The 23,284-nt window shown below is 33.5% G+C and overlaps 1 protein-coding gene and 1 long non-coding RNA gene across 9 annotated transcripts in view; one reads left to right on the top strand and one right to left on the bottom strand.

Moving 5' to 3' along the window:
• LOC126819182 (uncharacterized) overlaps nucleotides 1-11,482 on the top strand; it is a 69,705-nt gene extending 58,223 nt beyond the window's left edge. For all 3 annotated transcript variants that reach the window (XR_007679538.2, XR_007679539.2, XR_007679540.2), the window contains exons 2-3: nucleotides 5,273-5,434; nucleotides 10,648-11,482. This is a non-coding gene — a long non-coding RNA (uncharacterized LOC126819182). The remainder of the gene's footprint in view (nucleotides 1-5,272; nucleotides 5,435-10,647) is intronic.
• LOC126819178 (heparan sulfate glucosamine 3-O-sulfotransferase 5) overlaps nucleotides 1,912-23,284 on the bottom strand; it is a 139,673-nt gene continuing 118,300 nt past the window's right edge. For 2 of the 6 annotated variants that reach the window (XM_056100592.1, XM_050547068.2), the window contains one exon: nucleotides 1,912-3,627. In XM_056100592.1, the coding sequence (XP_055956567.1) occupies nucleotides 2,553-3,617 (1,065 nt within the window). In that variant the 5' untranslated portion in view covers nucleotides 3,618-3,627 and the 3' untranslated portion in view covers nucleotides 1,912-2,552. Of the gene's footprint in view, nucleotides 3,628-7,716; nucleotides 7,859-10,406; nucleotides 10,512-12,018; nucleotides 12,151-21,192; nucleotides 21,573-23,284 lie in introns of those variants that run through there. The other 4 variants (XM_050547066.2, XM_050547067.2, XM_050547071.2 and 1 more) reach the window with 4 other exon arrangements.

The following is a 23,284-nucleotide window of genomic DNA, read 5'->3' as shown; positions in this document are numbered from 1 at the left end:
GAGGTCAACTTTCTTAAAGATGCATAATTATGTGAGATTTAGATATAAAGAGCTGGTCATTCTTGCTATAATAGATTTTAAAAAACTGATAATGAAAAATGAATATATTGAAAATTTTATTCAAATTACGGGCTTGTCATTTGAATAAATCTCTAAATAATAGTTTATATAACATTTGAAGTCAAAATAAAGACATAGGCAATTTTAGCTCTTACACAATGCATCTTTAAAAGCTGACTATGCAACTAAACCTACCAGTATCACTATGCTTATTTTCACAACTTTATATCCTTCACTCTTACTAATATAGATATAGATATATTCTGGGTAGAACCTTGTTTCCATTACTTACTGGGTATACACATATACAGATTCTTTCACTAAATAAATGGCACATCAATGACCCTTTCTTAAGACTTTCCCAAAATAATCCTTGGCATTTATGAATTGCATAAATTTTGCAATCCAAATAATAATAAATAAAATTCACAATTTAAACAGAAAATGATCCATTACCTTATATAGGGTTTTGTTGATGAGGGCAATATTTCTCAATAGGGTTCATAAAAGTCACACAGTCCCAGGCAGTTTGAAAAAGACTCAAAAACTGGTCTAAAGTAAAGGTTTCAATGACAGGGCAGTAGCTCCTGTAGATCAATTATAAGAATAGATACCAGATGCAAATAACTGCACAAGGGTATCAAAATCTATATAAAACTTACCTGTGGATCAAAAGAAACTATAGCTAAATATTTCTTAGAAATAACTGATTCTGTCCCCAATTCAGATATTGACAAAGGTGCCAAAACACTGCCAATTAAGAGTACTAATATGCATTTGACTAATATGCATTTGAAAATAACTATAGTATATCACCCCTTTCCCATGATATTCTGAGGGTATAAGTTATAGTGAATAAGTGGTGAAAAGCTGAATTGAAGAAGTAAAATCAGCAGTAAGAGCAATTATCATGGTACTCATACATGTGTAACATCATGAATTGTACATGAATGATGACCTAGTTTGACAAAACACAGAGTAGATGGATATCTTTGCTTTCTATCCCTGTGTAATAAATTTGTGACAGACCACCTTATGTTGTGCAAGTCAAGTACAAATACATCGCAATTGGCAAAGGTACAGTCTCCCAAATATTCAGGACATACTGAAGAACATGTATCAAGCCACTTTTTCTTTTTGCAACATCCTAATAAATTGGAGTTCTCTCTTTTGATTATCAAATTATAATTTATACAAACAATAAAAAATATATTTAAGCAAGCCAACAGTGAGGCTGATGTCCCCCACTGAAATCCCAAAATCAATAGATGAAACATATTAATTAAAGGCACATTTATCTTTTTCAAAAGTATCGAGCAATCAAACTAATTATCTATACTTCGTCTAAGCATAAAAAGTTTGCAATCAAACTCAGTCAAGGTTTTGAAGTACTTCAGGGTAGTAAAACTATACACTACCTTTCATCACTCTGCATCAGTTAGAATCAAAGTTATCTTGTCCCAAAGCATTGACCAATAAAATTGCTTAGCTCTGCTTAGCTTTAGTGGGAAATGTTAATCATTGAATTCAGTCAAGACATTCATCTAATGAAGATCTACATCAAGTTTAAACATTCTACCTCAATTAAAAGCAGAGTTGTTATGTTCCAAAGTCTTGACCAAGTGCTTATCATTACTTAGCCTAAGCAGAAAATGCTCATTATCTAACTCTGTCAAGGTATTGATGTAATGAAACTCTCAGTTAATTAGAACTCAAGTTATAGTGTCCCAAAGCATCAATCAAATTGCTTATCTCTGCTTACTCCATCTTCGAACTCCATGAACACCAACACCAAGTTTGAACATTCTAGCTCAGTTAGAAGCAGAGATATCATGTCACAAAAAGTGTGACAAAAAGTGTGACAAACAGTCGACAGACAGACATACAGGGATTTTTTTACAAGGTCTAAAATGTAAGCTTTTGAAGATGAATTATGTAAGATTTAGATAAAGAGTTGACCCTTCTTGCTATAATAGTTCCAAAATAGGTCATTCAAAATTAATATATCAAGATATCACTGTTTGAAGTTGTGACAAGATGTTGCAAATATTGTTTATTACTGTAGCAACATTACTTGTTAATCAAGACCCAGCCTTGCTTCTCCATTTTAAATTAAATTATTAAATTGTTTAATGGGTTTAAATCTCTGCCATACAACGATCTATAGAGTTGATTATAGGCTTGTCATGTGAATAAATGTCTAAATAATAATTTTTATAACATTTGAGGCCAAAATAAAAACCTGCAACAGGCATAATTAGCTCTTAAATAATGCATCTTTAATAGAATAAGACAAAGGTTAACTATTTTAATCATCTACATAAAAATCTAAAATCAAGAACTACACTTACCCTAAAACTTACATCAATAAATCAGAATACATTGTTATAATCAAACGTTACTTATACTAGTATTTCGCTTTTACTAATGAAGCAGATTTTTTAACAAAAATTTCTTTTTGCGTCCAGTATAAATTCTAATTATAATAACATCTAATTATTTTCATCTTCATTATTTATATCGTCATTCCAATCAAACCTTCTATCCAACATTTTAAAAAACTTTTCATTAAAAGGATGGAAAAACTCTTTTAATTTATTGACAATCCATGGCTGTATGTCTGGATGTTTTCTTCCTTTTGATCGTGATAAACATTTTTCAGACTGGTCCTCATTTCTGATGCAATAAAATCCTCTGGTCTGATTAAAAATAAATTTATCCTTATTAACTACATGCCCTATATTCAAAAACGACTCCACTTTGTGAATTTCTCTCCACGGTGCTTTTGATAATTTGTCACCATCCACGATTATAATTTGGTCCATGGAAAAATATCGCAGCCACTTTTGTAAATGTCTGCAGTATATTGATCTCCGAACAGCATTATACGAACGGTTGATTTCACCTGTTTCAGGGTCAATCACTAAACTTTCGAAAGGTATTATTGGTTTTTGCCGTAAAACTTTGTTTTCTCGAAACTGAGCATAATCAGAAATTGTTCGCAGCACAGGATCTTTAACGATGAGAATTAACTTGATTGAGCTGTTCATCATATAGACACGCTCTGGAGCAACACTTTCAACAAGATAGGACGGTGTTTTTTCGATAGTGATCTGATTTTTAAATGAGTATGGCATACGTTTCCTGTACCAATCATAACCAAGTTGATAATTGTCATCATCATCGAAGAAATGAAGTTCCCGACCCACTGCTTGTATGTCAGGATGAATGTTTAAGAAGGATAATAGGGCTCGCGTCCCTGCCTTGCGAGCTCCAATGATTAGACACTGAGGTATTCGACGTTTTGTATGAGGCAGATGAAGATGTTCTTGTTTATTCCCAGATATATTACCGCCCTTTAAAATGCATGTTGATGATTGATACAGATGAAATGATTTGGCTAAAACAACAAATATAATTGCCAGGATGACGATAGAAACGATGGCCACTATTTTGTAGCGAGTAAGTTTTGGACAGGTTCGTTTGCCCCGGTTGTTGCCATCGTTTTGTTCTGTGGGTATTATGTGATATTTAACACTACTTCTACTTGGACTCATCTTGATTTACCTGTAATATATAAAATATAAAAAGTTAATCAATTAACCATCTCCAGTATAGTCAGCACAATACTTAAACAAACAATCTAGATTGCCAGTTCTATAATTTTTTATCTTTAGTTTTTGAATTTTATCTGTTTCATTCTGATATTTTATTGTTCACTGAGTTCACTCGCTCAAGATGGGTTGAGGCAGTGGTGGACAATAGACATGTCTCAACCAAAAATAGGCACAGGTTTGTCAGGTTGGCCGTGCTACATATAAATCTAAAATCATCGTAAACAGATAAAGTTCTAAAAAGTCTATAGTATTATGAAATCTGTACTAAGCTTTAAAATTAAAGATACATTATGGAAGATTAGATAAAGCGCTGGCAGTTCTCACTATAATAGTTAAAAACTAGATAATGTAATGTGGCTGAAAATTTCAGTCAAATTGCTTAACTCTGAACCAAAATATTTGCGATAGAATTTTAGGCCTAGCCTCGGTCATCATTACTGAGCGTTGAGCAGCAAATCAGATTCAAATCCAGTGAAAATCTGACACATAAGATGCCATTGAGAGTTGATTACAGTCTTTTTTATTAATTAATGTCTAATTTAATTAATAATTTATATAACATTTAAGGCCCAAAGAAAGACCTGCAATAGGCAGATTATGTATGTTAAATGTTTGAATATCCAAAACTTCTGAGATTTGACACGGTTCTTTCTTATGCAACAATGAACAAGTTTTATTATTACCATTGCAAACCGTGCATGGGAAGAAAATCACATTTGAAACTTGAGATTCAAAAATTCTGAAATATCGGATTCCTTTTTATGCCACAAAGAGTAACCTCACTTAGTTTTAAAACAAAATTTCAAGAAATCTCTCCTGTATCACATTAACAAAATTTCAAAAAATTTGACATAAACAGGGAGATGCAAATTTAGATAAGGTTCTTACTTTGGCCCAAATAATAAATATCGCATTCACAAAATTTGAAAGTAAAAATATGAATTGGAATATAAATCTATGAAGATTATTTTGAAATTTGATAGGGTTCTTCCTAAACCTCTAATGAACAATCCCACCAAGTTTTAAAACAGTCCATCAAAAACTTATTTCAACAGTGTTCTTTATTACAAACAAGTGGAGGGGATCACTTGGCTAAGTGGGTAAGATGCTGGCTTGCTAGCCTGGAGGTCGGGTGTTCGATCCCTGCATTGGCCAAGAAAGTTCATTCAGATTTTCCGGCGTGGTTCCCCCTTGTCAGTGATGCAGGACGGAGGGCCTGACAAGGACAGCTATCTAGTCCTTCGGATGAGACGGAAAACTGAGGTCCCGTGTATACATTGGAATGCACGTAAAAGATCCCTTGGCAGTTGGAATTCGATATAAGAGTAGGCGATAGTGCCGCTGCCCGAGCAAAATTTCCTTCATAGCACACTGTGTGGCATATGCCCGTCTTCATTAGCCCAGGTTAGGAGCAGAACAGTAGGAATTTAAACCCCATTTCATTTACAAACAAGTGAATCCTGTGTCTTTGAAAAACATCTGACTAGAACTGTAATCTGTACAGTCTTGAAAAGTTTGTTATCCATAATATATATATATATATATATATATATATATAATGTAATGTTTTACTTCAAGACCAATATTTCTTCCAGCACCTGTTAAACAATTCTTTGCCTCAAGAGTTACTGTTCACAACTATGACCTCCACCTGGAAGTATGTAACATGTGATGTGACCATGATTGTCACTTGCCCACCAACATCCCAACAGTTTGGTCAAAATGTTTGTCCTCTCTAACAAGGCAGTGTTAAACAGGTAAGACATACTTCATACCATACCTGTCATGAAAAAGTTGATGAAGGGAACTAAATCAGAATTTTGTTTTACGGAAAATGAGGTCCTTTCAAAACGAGATAGTAAAATGTCTCTTGGAAACTGTTCAGACAAACGCTGTTCTTGAAGAGATGTTTGAAATTTTGGGCTTTTATTTAAAAACACTGTTGAACAGAAGAATGTTGTATTTCTTGCTTATGCTGATTGCTGCTATTCAGGTAAACTGATTTGTATTGTTTTGATTTCCATATTTCTTTTTCACACTTCACAAAAACAATTGCCAATAGAAGTCAAATACGCTTACACATGCTCTCTACCACAATGAACAGCTATGGTGTGGTTTTTGAGCTAAGACTAGAACAATTTGTCCAGCGTGTTTAATCAGAGTGGGCATAGGTTGTATTCAGGTAGGAATCTTTAAAGTTTTATTCAGGGAAATGAAGACACATAGTTTTATGGTGTATACGTGCTAAATAAAATTCAAATTTGGTTTCCCCCCTTTTTCAATGGTGTGCAGGCGGGTGGTTTGAAATTACAAATTCACCCCTCCACAAAGGTTTCACACAACCTACAATGGACCAACCACTAATCATCCACACATTATTGTCATCTACTGGTTTTTTTTATCCCCACCAGTCAATATTTCTTGAAGTACCTGCTAAATATTTCTTTTCCTCAAGAGCTACTGTGATCCAATGGAATGGGTTAAAAAATATTTGTTCAGGTTCAACAGCTTATAATTAATTGGGAGCACAGAAAAGAGACTTAATTAAACAGTAGTATAACCCATTTTAACAAAATCATACACATAGCTTTGCTTATAACATCAACCAAAAATACTGCCTTCCAAAATTTCATGCTTCTGAAGCAAGTGCATAAAGATGTTGTTTACTTGTTATAATTGAATTCTCTGAAATCTTATTGCAATTTGGATATCTGGTATATCTTGTGACAGAAAAAAGCAACCTGTATAATATTTCATAACATGTTCATGCTTTACAATAAAACTTCCATGCATATTGGTAAATGACAAAAACTTTGGCACAAAATCATAATATTAACATAAATGTTTATCTAATCATGTTGTAAAAAAAGGTATAACACATATGAATAAACATGAGAATGCAAATGTAGACTTGTAAAGAAATACTTAGTCCTAGTACTTATTACAAGAGTGTTGACTTTTCTTAAAGAAATTAACAATAAATTTGTCATCAGCTCTGTGCTATGAACTTATGAAGTACTTAAAAACATCAGCAATATTGAAGTTGAAAGGGTATAATAATATGTTATATGGAGTATTTTGTCATTAATATGTCCATGGGAAACTCTTGTCAAATAATCTAGAATATAGATATTATTTTGACAGCTGGCATTTCCATTTTATCCCAATTTTAAGTGCTTTGACAGAACTAGGAAAAGATGATATGATACTGTTAAAAAAAAGCAACAAGCCTTTATAAGTGTTATCAGTCATATTCGTTGGGAATATTCTTTAATATAGGGTATATTTATATCAAAGCAACAATATTCTATAGAGAGTATATATGTGTGTGTAATAGAAACATCATGTTGTTTACATGTTACTGAAGGCAGAAAGAAGGAGGGGCACACTTTCTTTATTTCACATTCACAGAACAAAAAATATGCCTTCTAAAACCAGTCCAGATAATATTTTCAAATATCACACACAAATCTAAGTACAAATTCTTCTAGAAACACACCTACTAGCAGCTTTTATAAGACTAAAGGCCTGTACTGAAAATAATGATGCTACTTTTATTCAAGAACTTGACACTATAGTTAGAGTACAATGGTACCATATACATCTGTTAATCAACAATCATAAGTCAAAGGGCAATATAAAAGGAAGTACTTTCTGAAAACAATCAAAATCAATCAGAATCATCAATGCTAACTATTCCAGTATAAAAATGTGGGTGTATAGAAAGAAAGTACATACCTGTAGCAGTAGTCCGACCACAGGCCATTATTACACAAAAAACATGATTCTGACAAGTTGCCATCATCAATGCTTATTTCCAAAGCATTAAAGTATTGACAACAAAGTTATAAACCGCTACAAATTTATATAATTCAAAGGGATGGCTATTATTTTTGTTATTTCATTTTGATTCAGGATACAGAAACACTAAGCAAATGTATTAATTAGCTCTCCATATACAGTCAGTAGAACAATAAATATCATGAACCAACATGGTGGGTCTCAACAGGTAAATCATTCATGCTACACATCTACCTACCTCTAAATTAGTCTGATCTTAGCATTCATAACTTTATATTTCATCTATGTATTAAATTCATATATCTGTAGTTATTAAATCATACTGTACACAGTACTAATGTAAAAGTACAACAGAATACATTTGTGATAACCCAGTTTTCTGTTAGCCAATAAATTTCTTGTTAGCACAATAAACATTAATATCCTAATATATATAATGTATCAATCTCTATGTCTGTAGCCAGCAGCAAAGATGGAGTAATGATGTTAATCTCTGACTCTATCCTAGATCTACTTGTCATTTCTCATATATTAACCATTATTATGCCATTTATTATTAGCAGAAGGTTGTTACAAACTGATTCATATACTTTAAAAGGTATGAAAGTTTGACAATTGCCTCTATAAATCACAGCGAACAACATTATAATCTGGTAATTCTTTTTTCTGCTTGGTGAAACAAAAGTCATCTCAATTAAAAATTATCCAGGTGGACTCTATACAGACACCCATTGTCTTAATCAATAGGTTTTAAATTACTATTTCACAGATCATTTGTTTTCCTTGAGTAATATTACCAAAATGTAGTTAATATAATATAGTAGTCATATGATCATGATCATTGTGGATTAAAATATATTCCCTCAAGGATACTTTAGGTCATGCAGTGCAACCTGAAAACTTATTTTTAACATAAAATATGATATTTCTTATTACCAAGGAACTTTAAATTATAGAAAAGCCCAGTAGTATAGTTAAGGAACTCTGTGGGCAATGACCACAGTCGCCCACCTTCGACTACAACCCTGTTATACACTAAAAGCGATTATAAATAGTAAAGTAACAAAAAAATAAGAATAAAATATTTTAATATAAAGCACAAGTCTGGCAGATGACTATTCAATAACACCAGGAGATAAAACTATGGCGTGCCTACTGTACTTTTCAACTATTTCTAAAGCGGTGGACACACTTACTGACCAAATTATTCGGTGCCAAATTGCAGCCGAATGAGTAGACACATCGGGGGCGTGCTAGCGCCACTGGTAGGGAGGTCTGAGGAGGTTCTCCCCCCCAGGAAACGCGTTTTGCAAGCACTTCTGGGAGAAATCTAGGTATCATATTTTCCAAATTTATGCTGCTATTTTGACTATAAGACATACTACTGTACTACACAAGACAGGTCTGCTTAATATAATGCTAACAGGGGCGGATCTAGGAATTTTGAAAAGGGGGGGCGCTGCAAAATGAAGGCATTGACCGCGGAGACGGGGCACGCCGCTGAGGGGGGGGGGGGGGGGAGGTCCCCAAGAAAATTATCCGTCATTTCCTTGCATTTGTAGCCAATCCAAGAGCTATTTCCCAGACTGGTGTGTTTGAGTCGATGGTTTGAATCATTTGGGATCCCTACAACGGGTTGGGAACGGACATATTTGAGTCTGACAAAAGGCACTTTCAGCAGTTAAAAAGGGCACTGTCGAAAATTAGGGGGGGGGGGGGGTGCCCTCGCGCCCCCCATTGAATCCGCCTCTGGCTAATACAATGTATTTCTATCCAAATAATAAATTGCATCTTATACATATCGAGGCATGAATACATGTATCAAAGACCATTTCACCTTAAGGTGACAGACATTTGCACGTCAGCATAATATATTTTACTAATCGTTGTGTATGTATGATTTTTCGCGTGCGCACTCTCAATTTTTTGAGGTGATTCCGCGTGAAAATTAGAGCTCTCAGGAGGGCCCGCTTATACGGGTGGACTTATTGTTTAATGGGGGCCTGGTAGGACACTGTCCTCCTAAACTCCCTGCCAGCACGCCCCTGAGAAACATTAGGCGAATTCTCCGCCCAGTTCACCAGTCGATTGCCTCACCTTTCACGTCACATGATTAAACATGACAGCGACCATGTATTTAAACATTCATGCGACATCTCAACATCAGTGGTGATTAGATAATAAATTCTACAATCGGGTGAATGCTTTGATATAAGTTAATTTCCTATACAACAAGAGCTCTTATTCCTATCATGGCAGTTGACTGACTTAATATTCTCAAATACAGATATTACAAAAGGATCTAATCAACTGATCACGATAAGATAACATCTTTATAATGATACTGTCAATACATTTCTATTTTCATCTATTATTAACCTACATAAATGCCAGGATCAGTTCTCACGTATGATGAGTTTCCTTTGTATTCATAGCTATTAATGTATAACATTATGTTCAGGCCCCCAAAACATAATCTTGGCGCAAGATGATTGAGAATACCGGTATGTATGTATGTTTACTATATTCAGATTTTTAAGTGGTCAAAAGTTTAATAGAACTTATGGACCAGCATACTACTACAGCTTTCATTTAAATATAAAAGAAAGTAAATAGTGTACCATTCATGGCACATAATGTATTTTAAAAAGAAACATTGCCTCATTTTCTAAATATAAAAAATTAAATAAGATTTCAGTCATTATTAATTACATTCAAATCATGATGTTTCAACTACAAAGTAGTTTTACCATTTCACCTCTAAATATAGTTTATCACCATTTTTGCAATTAAATAGTTTCACTTAATTGATTCCTCCTACACATGTCTATCAAATTATTCATGTTTGTTACTAAAATGCTGTAAATAAACAAATTTATATCTAGATTGCATAGTCTAAATAAAAAAAATCCAACAAAACACACATACCTTAAATTCTACAAAATACGGCAATAATGCATAACAATCTGACACACTCACTTATTTTAATCTGTGAGTGAGAGTCAAGTATTATATGTTCAGGCCAGACACAAGGTATTTTTCTATTGATTACTTCTCTATGCATTAGAAAAAGAACAATAAACCATGAACGTGGAATGGAGTTGACAGGCAATATAGACTTGATATATTGATTCAAATATTTTCATTATTATTATTATTATTATTATAGGTCAAGAGATGATGTTTGCAGAGTTAGTAAAAGCCAACAGTTCTTATACACTATGATGATGAACCAAACATATTTTCCATCATCTATGCAGTTTTATTATGCTCAACATATTCCATAAATAATTTTTGAACAACTGTTTTTAATTAAGAATCAATAAACTGATGAACAATGTTGCCTACAAATATGATGCTAATTTATAAGGGGGCAGAGTTAAAGTAGCTAAGTCTCTAACTCAATATCATCCAAAGTATTCGACATTGAAAACACGAATTATTTGTCAATTTAAATCAACATTGATGTTGTGATCTTACAGGGAAAAGATGGGCTTCTGATATCCAATATTTAAGACAAACATTTTACCATTGATACACGAATCTTAACCATAATGTATTTCAGTGCCATTTGTAACAAGGGAATCAAAGAATGAGGCTAGACATATTTCATGATCATGTCAAACGGTGAAGTCATATTCTTATCTGGAGAGCATTTGCAATAAATACTATCGGTGTAGACTTGAATAACCAGACGCTAGAGATTGCCATTCAATTTGAAATTAAGAGTAAAAATGGAAACAATTAAATGTAAATCAGTTTATATACATTCATATTACATTATTATATGCGTCGCGACCCATTTGTGTCAATTTCAAGGTCCCAAATATTAGCGACTTAGCTCCTTTAAGACTAACTTTGGGTCTTGGACTTTTGGCTATAATCAATACCATTTATTGCTAACCAAATCTGTTGATTCCAGGTATAACATTTTTACGACCACACAGATCTACCATAGAACATACAATCATAATGTTAAGTTGGTTTTCCCCAGAGTTCACTGAATATTGTCTGGGAGTTAATAATAAAGGAGAAATGTGTTTCTTTTCCAGATAAACAATTAAATGCACTAAAATGTCACTTATTTATCATAATAATTACCAGTGGGAACCTGGTTTGAAAATGGTCCATAATAGTCTGTGATAGCTTGGAAATCCCTATTTTATTTTTGTCAAATACAATTAAACTCAGTTGTCAGTCGTATAATTGTCTTTTTATGTGTTATTTGATTTTGTGAGATGAAAATCTGTCTTTTGTTTAAAATTTTACATCACTATACAAAGCCACATTGACGTTGAGATATACATGTAGTGTAGTGAAAATAAAATTTCCATTTAATCTATTGCCACCAAATTTTAATCATATAGAGCTTGTATAATCACTAATCCAAACAACTCATTAAATCAAAGAATTCGACATACACAATACATCCAAAACACCATCGCTTATATACCAAAATAAAAAGATGAAAAGTATGTGAGCCAATAACAGTCATAATAATACCATACGGTCCATGATAAAACCAAACAAAAGTACTCACTATTTAATTGCAGGAAGATATCCAGCCATAACACCATAATACCCCATTCATAAGAAAATACCAACCATAGGAATGAACATATCTTGTCTATTAGTGCCACTATGAAGCCATGTGGTTTTTACCAACCAGACTACAACTGTCAATGTATATATAATCTTGTACATAAATCTTACAACCCACCAACTATTGCCTCTCTCATATAAAATCGAAAAATGGTTCTCTGTAATTTTATATCTGACAAGCCATGGTTGCCTCACACATCACAGATAAATAAAGCAATATTTCTTCTACAGATGGCACAAAATAAACACCTTCAAAATGTCCTATTCAATTTCTTGTCTACATATTTTATGAGTGACTAGAATCTATATTTTTTATTTAAAGTATAACCGATGGATTTTTAGAAATTTACTAACAAGTTGCAGAACTAGTTATAAAATTATGACATTACCTACATATTTTCTTCAAGTAATTGATCCCATTAGTACATTAGTTATCTAATTTTTCATGGCTTAATCCACCTTAAATTGATTATATTTATTAACACTTAAAATACAGATGTGACATCACCCTTTGATGTTGGTGTGCCATTATTTCAAATAATCGTATGTGCAACTTGCCAATCGTACATTATTTATATTAGTGAAATATTGGACTCGTGTGACGTATTTCATTATAAAAGAAGATGCAGAGTGTCTATATTTTAAGTCGTTTAATGGTCTCGAGCTTAAGACATTGCGTAATATATTGTAAAAAAACTCAGGCCCACGGCCATCTTGTTGTTACAATATATTACTTAATGTCTCGCTCTCGACCATTTCACAATATTTAATTATGAAAACAGACCAAAATATCAATGGCATATAATCTTCCGGCTGTGATTCAATTAGATAAAAAAAGAGACCTTTGATTGATTTCAAATGTTGAAAAATTTTCAACTGCTTATACATCTTTGTAAATACTTACAAAAATCAACAATTTTAGGACTGATTTTCCTTTAACAGGTTCAACTTTCACAGTTTCAAAATCCCTCAAATGACAATCAATAGGCTTTTTATATACAGATGTTCCAGCTCAGTCTTTATACAGATAAAACTGAATAGAAAAGCTATTCAATATACATTGAACATATTTCACTCATTTTATTGTAACAGCAAGATCTGAACCCTTCATGGTTAATTTCATTGTTTTTTCGAAATATTTTAGTGTACAACAAGGTACATGGTATTTTAAAACCAGTGACATCTAAATACTGATAAACATACAAATACCTAATTCACTTTGCTAGCATTAGATGTTCAACTAGTTAGATAAGGAGACAATTTCTACTGATATAATCTAATATAGCCAGTGAATAATTAAATTAGAGATCTGTATTTTTTTTTTATTCCTTTTAATCAAGGAAAAGGTTTTAGATAAATTTCATTGATACACCGCTATTTTTTCCCCATCATTCAAAATAAAATATCCATTTGATTAAGGATCGTTAAATCATTCCACATGCAGATTTATATGATCAAATTATAGGCCTTTCAAATCAACTATTAAAACTGTGTAATACTTCACATTTATCAAAATATTCCTATATACGAGTTACCTAAATGATCATTGTTAAAAAATGTTAGCATTATAAATTAACATAGTCTTTGCAAACTACAATATTGTGATTTTTGAATCTTTATAAAGAATATCAGTCCAAAAATGGTTCAATTCTGTTCAGTATTTACACACTACAAAAAGACATAATGAATTCAAAATTTGGTATCTTCAGCCAGCGTGACATATAATATTGGCTAAAACCTTTTGACAGGCCTCTTTCTAATAGGACTGAATTGAAACCAGGATGCTATTTACCATGGATATTTGGATTTTGTTTTGTTAATTAAATGTTAAATAATTAATCTGAGTGGCCTACATTTTAACATGGATTCTTTGTACAATCAGGGGTCATAATCCAGGAAGTTATAGTCCGATATGTGCCAATATCAAATGGAACCGAAATCTTTGGGTTACAAACATAAATTTTAAGTTCCATCAAAATCAGATAAAAATTGTGACCACTAGTGTGTACGCAAATTAACAACATGACATTTTGTACAATCAGGGATCATAATCCGCTATACATCAATATCGAAAGGAACAAAGATCTTTGGGATATAATGTGGCCATATAAAAATGCAATTCACGCAGAGACTGTAACACAGTTCCGCAAGTTTTTTGTCTCCTGAAAAGTTTGAAAAACTTAAGATAAGCACTTCTGCAGCTGCACCAAAGATTATGAAAACCTTTTAGACCTAGCGATTACCACTTAAATGTCTATCAACTCTATGATAAAAGACAGGTTGCCAGGCAACAAAACGCCCACAGCAGGTAAGTCGTCATAGTGTTGTTGCATATTTTTTCTTTTGTCAGTAATGAGAACATTTACAACACATGAAAATCTGATTATGAGTAATAACCCATGAGTAATTATCCGAAAACATTAGAATGTGTTTCGATTGTTTGTCTCACGACCATAAACAATTTATATTAACTTATATTTAATCGGATATTAACTTTAGCCTCTATAGAGTATCCACAAGATATTTCAAAGCGATCAATAGACTCCTTCGTCTTATGACCTTAAACACTGTGTATAAATTTGAAGTCAATCGGATATTAACTTTAGCCTCTAGAGCATCCACAAGATTGTTCAAAAAGTGATACATAACTCTCGCAGTAAATATCGGAAATTGCTGCAAATCAATATGCTTCTTTGTCTCATGACCTTAAACACTGTGTATAAATTTAAAGGCAATCGGATATTAACTTTAGCCTCTAGAGTGTCCACAAGCAATTGTGAACGCCGAATCGACAGGCGGGTGGACGGGGGCAACTACAGTATACGACCACATTTCAATGAAAATTGATATACACTCTGAATAGTCTTACCTCAATCCTCGACCAACTTATAATACATGTATATCCTGACAAACAAATATAAATGAACAACTATTATTGGTTGCATACTTTATAAGTAACAAGACTACATGAAACCATCAAGGCCTGGAGAGTATTAGAAAATCATCAAAGACCCTATGTTATAGAGGATCTCGATGTACCTACCATTGTAACTAATAATTTAACAAGATAATTAATTTCTTGTCTTAGATGTACATGGGTATACCTATCTATTATTTATTGTTATTAAATATCTCTGACATCTGTATGCTATTATTCTACACCTTCTCCTCCATGTCAATCATTATATACTTACTACAGCTGCAGGCAAAATCTTTTTAATTAGTGCAGACCTTGCAGAATGTAAACTTGTATACTACATGTATTTCAAATTTACACCATGACATACTCACACAGCGTGCAGAGAGATACGATTACATAGAAGAAAGAGAATTAAAACATTAAATTTTAAAAGATGACAGCCCTGTGTTCTAAAACTGCATCAAAATCTAATTTGATATCACTTTCAAAAAACTTATACTTCAACTAAATAGAATTATATTAAGTATTAAGAGATGACTCAACATGTCTTGGTTGCAATTTTACATTTTTCATTGTCTTACACACTCCGTAATTAAATTGAATAGAATTCCAGCACATTGCGGTAAATACTTCACAAATATGTGTAAAATGTTAAGAAGTTTCAACTCCTCTCTATTAAATGAAGTTCTAAAGATTCGAAGAATATAGAATTAACTTCTTTGTTATACATAATTTCAATATATAAGTTTAAAGTATTGTGTATGCCAGTAAAAATCAATGTATAATTAAATGTGATTACAAGACAAAGGCGATGCAAATGCACCAATCTAAATTTTTATAGCATTCCACATTCCCAATAACTGCTAGATTGAAAACAGAAATCTGAAAAATTGCATAGCGTATAGAGAATTTAAATATTTTGTGGACAAGAGCAGTTACTCTGCATAACATACTTCAAAGTTTTTAAAAAAATTGGTTGCCAGGCAACAAACTTCATTACACTAACATACGCAAAACAAGTATCTGTAATCAGATAACTTTAACTGTTCAGAAAACATTGAAGAAAATCATTAGGTTTTGTTTCACGAACAGATAAACACTATATATACTATTCAAAAAAAGTAGGGGATATTTGATTTTGGGGGCATAATACTAAAATATGCAAATGACTACGAAAAAAGTCACTATAGAACCTAACAGAAGAAACATTTCCAGTTACATGTGACGCCCAAACGCACCAATAGCTACCGCATGGAATGCAGGTGATGCTTGTGATCATCATGGGGGTCCAACCCAAGATTTGCACGACTCTGACTTTGAATGTTACAGTCATTGTGGCATTGAATTCCAGGGTGGAAACATCAGTTTAATTGTTTTAGTGACCAGAAAACAAATTTTGATATGCGTCGGCTTACCCAAAATGAAAGGTTACGTGCCCTTGGCATGCTACAGATCGGCACAACACAGGCGGTTGTGGCGCGGATGATGAATGTTTCTCAGTCTGTCATAAGCAGGCTATGGTCCAGATACCGTGATACACAATCTGTACAGGACAGACCACGCTCAGGTCGACCAAGGGCGACAACTCAAGCCCAGGATCGATTTATCCGTACCTTGGCCTTGAGAAATCGTGTCATCACAGCAAATCAGATCAGCGCTCGTCTTCAAACAGACACTGGTGTGAGAGTGAGTGGCCAGACGATTCGGAATCGACTGCATAGGGGTCACCTTCGCGCCCGACGTCCTCGCGTGATCCCTTGTTTGAGAGATCATCACATTCAGGCAAGACGTCGTTGGTGTAGGGATCGTCAACACTGGGATAATCGACGCTGGAGCAATGTGATGTTTTCAGATGAGTCAAGGTTCACTGTTGATTTTTTGGACAGATGTAGGAGGGTGTGGCGTCGTCGAAACGAGCGCTTCCAAGACGTTAACGTCATCAGACATGATCGATTTGGGGGTGGTTCTGTTATGGTGTGGGGAGGCATCACTGTTGCTGGAAGAACGGCTTTACATGTTGTTGCAGGGCGTGTTACAGGCCAGTACTACCGGGACAACATCTTGGCAGTCCATGTTGTGCCGTTCGCACGACGTCATGGCCGCCGTTTCATCTTCCAGGATGACAACGCAAGATGTCACAGGGCCAGGATCGTTACAGGTTACCTCCAACAACAGAACATCACCACATTACCTTGGCCAGCACTGAGTCCCGACCTCCCCCCCATCGAGCATGTCTGGGACATGCTTGGACAGAGGTTACGTCAACGTCAACAACGTCCTGCCAATGTCCAAGAACTTGCTGCTGCGTTGCAACAGGAATGGGACAATCTGGACCAAAATGACCTTAGACGTCTCATTAGGAGTATGCCACGTCGGATCAATGCTTGTTTGGCAAACAGAGGAGGATTTACCCGTTACTGACTTGGTTGTGATGCTGTGGTAACTTTGCTGTTTGACCCCGGGTATCATTTTACCCTTATAATGGTCAGTCTGTGCCTTACTTAGTCTAACGATCATTTGGAATAAATCGATGAATGTGAACTTCATTTCATTTTGTCATTTGTTTCTTCGTCAGTTTCATTAGGTGACTTTAATAACACTTAAAAATCAAATATCCCCTACTTTTTTTGAATAGTATAGATTTGAAAGTGATCAAGGACAATAAAAGTGACGATCAGAAACTGTTGAAATCAGTAGGATTCTTTATCTCATGAGCACAGACACTGTGCATAATTTTAAAGTCAATGAGACAATAACTTTTCGGATCTAAATAAAAGCATCCACAAAAAATTATGAATGACAGATGAAATTAAATGAAATGGGGTTTAACATCCTACTGTTCTGCACCAACTGGGCTAACGAAGACAGGAATGACAGATGAATGGAGTGATGACAAAAAACAACCCAACCAACCAGTCTTTACAAATCTGATTAAAATCAGATGCTAGACTTGTGCTTACAGTAAAAAAAAACCCATTCAAATCTGCCCACTCCGGCCCTGTTGCAGATTTCTGGCTATGTCACTATTCTACACTCTCATGTTTTCATAACTTAATTACTTCATATCAATGTTTATCTTAATCCTACTTATATACATTGATATATACATTTTCTTTGAAAACATTTATATTATTCAAATCTGGAATGTCAAGCACAATTTTCAGGTTGGGGGTAACCTCATTACTTGATAACACAGTGATGAATGTGTATATTTGAGCTCCAATAAAGTTCACGAACTATGATTTCACATAGGCATAAAACAATTATTTCTAAATCTAGTTTATTCAGTTTAATTATTCAACATCTAGGATCAATATCCGTTTTTATATTTCATATCATACAATAACATTGTAAATGCTCACTGATGATTTAACAAAAAATGTATGGGCAAAAGTTTATAATACAATAACATTGTAAATGCTCACTGATGATTTAACAAAAATGTATGGGCAAAAGTTTATAATACATATCTATATGTATCTTGTATTCGGTCATTATTTTCCGTGTTCTTTTCCTTCTATTAGTTAATAAGATTAATAGAGACTCTGACCTCTCTTATGCAAGCTTTCTATTTCAATGGTGTTTTTATAAGGAAATTTAACAGAATTGTTGAATTTTCAAATGGTTTCAGTTTTCTTAAGGAGAAACACAAATTAGTCACAAGGAAGTTTCTAAAATTTTGGTGGTAACTCATGCATAAAGTTAGAAAACATTGAAATCTGAGTCTTAAATATCAGCTATTAAATTCCTGAACAATAATTATGAAATGTGACTCAACACAGCTAGAAAGGATGACTTTAAGACAAGCTTTAATTTTCAGCTCTTTAAGGATAGTGTTCCTGTAAATCCCCACCCCAAACGACAAGCAACTACCGAAAGCATTGTTGGTATAAATCTTCCAACGACCAAGTATCGTATATTGGTCATTTCTTGGGGGCTTATCAGTTGTGTCAATATTATTTTATTTCTCATGAATGCAGATTGAATAAATTGATCGATCATGTCATGTAATTTTATTAAAAATGGATGGTGTCTCGGCATTGATCATAAATTAGCAAACATTATAACTAGTATATTGACTGGTAAATTCTCTATATATTTATTTGGTTAGATATCGTATACAAGTAAGGCAAAAATTGTATGAAAAAAATCAATAATTATATGTTGCATACAATTATTGCTAAATGTATTTATTTGTAGGTTGTAAAAACAATCTTCCACATGGGCTGTAGTTCATAAGACATAGGGTCATCTGCCTAACCCTGTGGGTCCTATGGTTTTCTCCCACTTCCCCAAAAAAATATCCTGTGATAAAGCAAATATATTGGAATGAAAAAAATACCATATTTTAGTTTTGTGAGGACTTGGTTAGTGTTGGGTGGATATGAAACCAATTTTCCCCAAATGTTTAAAGTAGCTAAGTCTCTAACTCAATATCGTCTAAACGTCTTCAACAGTGAAAACACAAATTATTTGTCAGTTTAAATCAACATTAATGTTGTGATCTTACCTGGAAAAGATGGGCTCCTGATATCCAATATATAAGACAAAATAAACATTTTACCATTGGTACACGAAATGTGTATCTTAATGTGTTTCAGCGTCATTTGTAACAAGGCTAGACATATTCCACAAGTCATGTCAAATGGCGATACCATATTCTTATCTGGAGAGCCTGTGTAATAAATACTATCAGTGTAGACTGGAATAGCCAGATGCTAGAGATTGCCATTCAATTGAGACGTTTGGCGTATCTCACCGAACATAATTGATTTGAAATTAGAGTAAAAAACGGAAACGATTGAATGTAAATCAGTTTATATATATTAATTCATATTATACTATTATATGCGTTGTGACCCATTTGTGTCCATTTCTAGGCCCCAAATATTAGTGATTTATAGCTCCTTTAACTATCACACAATTTGAAATATCAACCACAATTTATGCACTTATCATGGGTTGTGTGGCCATTTTGGTTAATAACACGTTCAGTAATAATAGATAGAAGCTTTAAATTCTTCTTCTACTGTAAAAGAAATTGTTACACATACTGTACAAAACATACCTAATAATAACACCTATATATATATATAGACCTCATTATATATAATGTTGTCTTTACCACAATATTAACACCCATTAGTTATCCATGTGCCATAAAATGTTGTTTATCTTGGTAGAAAATGTTCAACACACAACAAAATAAAAACCAGATCTATATATAAGTTGTACTTTTCAAATTAGTTTTCATTGTTGTCTTAAATCCAGTAAAGGTTCCATTTTCCGAATGCGTCTTGGAAGATCATTCAACATGCTTGCAGAGTTCATATGAGAATTTTATATTATAGCTTTCATAGGTAGCCAACAGAAGAAAATTTGTAGCAATATTATTCGTAAACAAGTTTTACTAGATATGACATCATGTCAAGGTACGGAAATAGATAATATATTTATATATTAAAAAAAAAAATCTCATCTTTTACAAAATAGAGAGACTGGCCTGCCATTACCTTTTTGTTTATCAACAAGCGGTTGCCATGCAAGATAAGCCGTCATTTTGTAAGAGATTGACAGAGAGCTCAAACAAGGTAAAAAGCAATTTCGTACATAGAGGGGCCATAATCATTGATGTTACGGTCCGACATATCCAAAGGAACCGAGATCTTAGGGATATAAACATACAAAAGTTTCATCAAAATCGGATAAAAACTGTGACCTCTAGAGTGTCCACAACCGTGGTATTACATACTTTTACACCATTAGCGATTAGCGTACACAGATTGGCCATTTTGACTGGATGTTTGAAGTCTGTACCAAATCCAAATTTGAAGCCTGTTATTAAAACACAATATGAAGCAAAGAATTAGCAGTGTGACGAAGCACATTATACTACGCATTCTTTTTTGGTGCCATTTTGCAGACAGTACAAGTTATATAGTCAACTAGACTTTGAATTACGTGTTCACTTTTTGTCAAAAGCCAAGTAACTTGTACTGTACCCAATTCAGTGAATATTTTGGAGCACCATATAGATGACCATTATATATATAGTATATCATAACTAGTGGGATATCACTAATGAAGAAACTATTTTAGCACAGATATTTCCTGATATGAAATTACAAATAACTTTTCCTAGTACATTTAGAACTACAAAAGACTCTTGAAAAACAAATTAAATTCACTCACCTCATGTTTGTGCACTTATTCATATACTCTCAATTTGTATGTCTATATAGAGCTAACTCATAAAACCAAACCAATCTATTCATCACAAAAGCTTTTAATAATCAATGAAACTGACTCCCTTGAAATCTGTATTGCCCACTAGGTTTAATACATACATGTATCTCATCTAAACTAGGTTAAACTATAAACAATGAAATATGTACAACACAGCCACTATAAACTTCTAACTGTTGAATACACTGTATTTGGGGGTTCTACACCAGTTCAAATTGTTGGGAAAACAACTGAACACATGGATCACAAAAAGTAGTCTCTCATCAACAATCTATACAAAGATAAACTTACTGGAGGGCTACAACTATTTCGGTTATTTACCCTAATTCCATTATCATCCACATTAAAATCTACAAATAACAAAGAAACCACAGGTCTTAATACACAACCCTGTTTCACCCCCCTTTTATTAATTAGTAACAATAACATCTTCCATTTCTTTGTTTACACTTGATTTTTTTCTGTTTAAAAAAATGGCCTTTTATCAGGAGATCTCCAAGACATATGGCTCTCATTAGAGGTTCTATTTCAATTTTCTGATTAAATCTGGCAATTTTAAGTTTACCTTAGAAAATGAAGCTTTCTCTAGACAACTGCTACTGTAAACATTTATGCTAAAAATCAGGTCTTGAATTTAAGATAACATGGGTTTTATTGGCATAAAAAAAACAGAAACAAACCTTAACCATAACAAACCTAACCTCTTAAGTTTGTTCCTATAAAAATGAACTCTACTTAAAAAGTACATCAGGGTGGTAATAGGTTGGGCACATTAAATTTATAAACATGAACTCTAGAATCAAAGTTTATCATAAGCAGCAAGGCAATAAATTATTGATTAAATTTCATTTTAATGCCCTTACAATCTCAACTGAAAATACGAATCTTTGACCAAGCTGTTTACAGAGCACACAATATGGTCTTTTTTGGAAGGTATTGTAATTAAGTAATATTAACGCCACAAACCCACTTTTTATTCTCAAATCAGGTCATGATTAGCTTAGATATTGCAATTTAAGTGTTACATATGAATCAAAAACACTTGTTGATTTTTCAGAAAACGGCAATGTGAAGTCCAGTGAAGCCTAGCTGATGACTAAGTACAGTTATATACTGGTACATACCGGTAGGTGTATTGGGCTATCTGATTAATTTTTTTGGTGTGTGTGGGTGTGTGTGTACTGAAGACGAATATATAAAAAACAGTTGCCAGGCAACAAAAGATACACCCACAGCATCTCAATCACACAAAGATTATCACATATCTATTCTTCTGTAAGTTCTGCGAGCATATAGAAGACACCCTGATCTGATTAAGATTCCCAACCCATGAACTAATTTTTAGAAATAATTAAAATTTTACTGACTTCTAGTTCTTCCAAGCGCTAATGTTTATTTATTTATTATACAAAATATATACTTCAAACGGTAAATTTCCACAAAAAGTAATGAAATACGCATGCTGTAAGATTGGTAATGTTGGCAACTTTATACTGACACGTTCAGGCGTTTAATAAGGTAACACACTTACAATAAAAGACTTATGGAAGACAGGCAATGAGATGGTGTTATTAAACAGGTTTATTTGCTCCACCTTTTCATTTAGACAATAAAGTTAAGAAAGCCTAACATTAGCCAAATTTTTTATACGCCCACATTTTCATGTGGACGTATTATGCCGTCGCCCCTGTCCGTCCGGACGTCTGGCAGTCCGGACGTCTGGACGTCCGTCCACAATTGTTTGTGGACACTCTACAGGTCACAATTCTTATCCGATTTTGACGAAACTTGAAATATAGGTTTATCTCCAAAATATCTCGGCTGATTTCGATATTGGCATGTATCGGATCGAAACTTCATGGATTATGGCCCCTGTTTGTACGAAAAATCACGTTTTTAGCTTGTGGACACTATAGAGGTCACAATTTTTATCCGATTTTGTTGAAACTTCCTGGATTATGGCCCCTGATTGTACAAAAAATCACGTTTTTCACTTGTGGACCCTATAGAGGTCATAATTTTTATCCGATTTAAAAAA

Source organism: Patella vulgata, chromosome 4, assembly GCF_932274485.2.
Source record: "Patella vulgata chromosome 4, xgPatVulg1.2, whole genome shotgun sequence".
Classification (NCBI taxonomy): Eukaryota; Metazoa; Mollusca; class Gastropoda; family Patellidae; genus Patella; species Patella vulgata.
The sequence above is the reverse complement of the archived record's forward strand: the minus strand, read 5'-3'. Positions and strand labels throughout refer to the sequence as shown.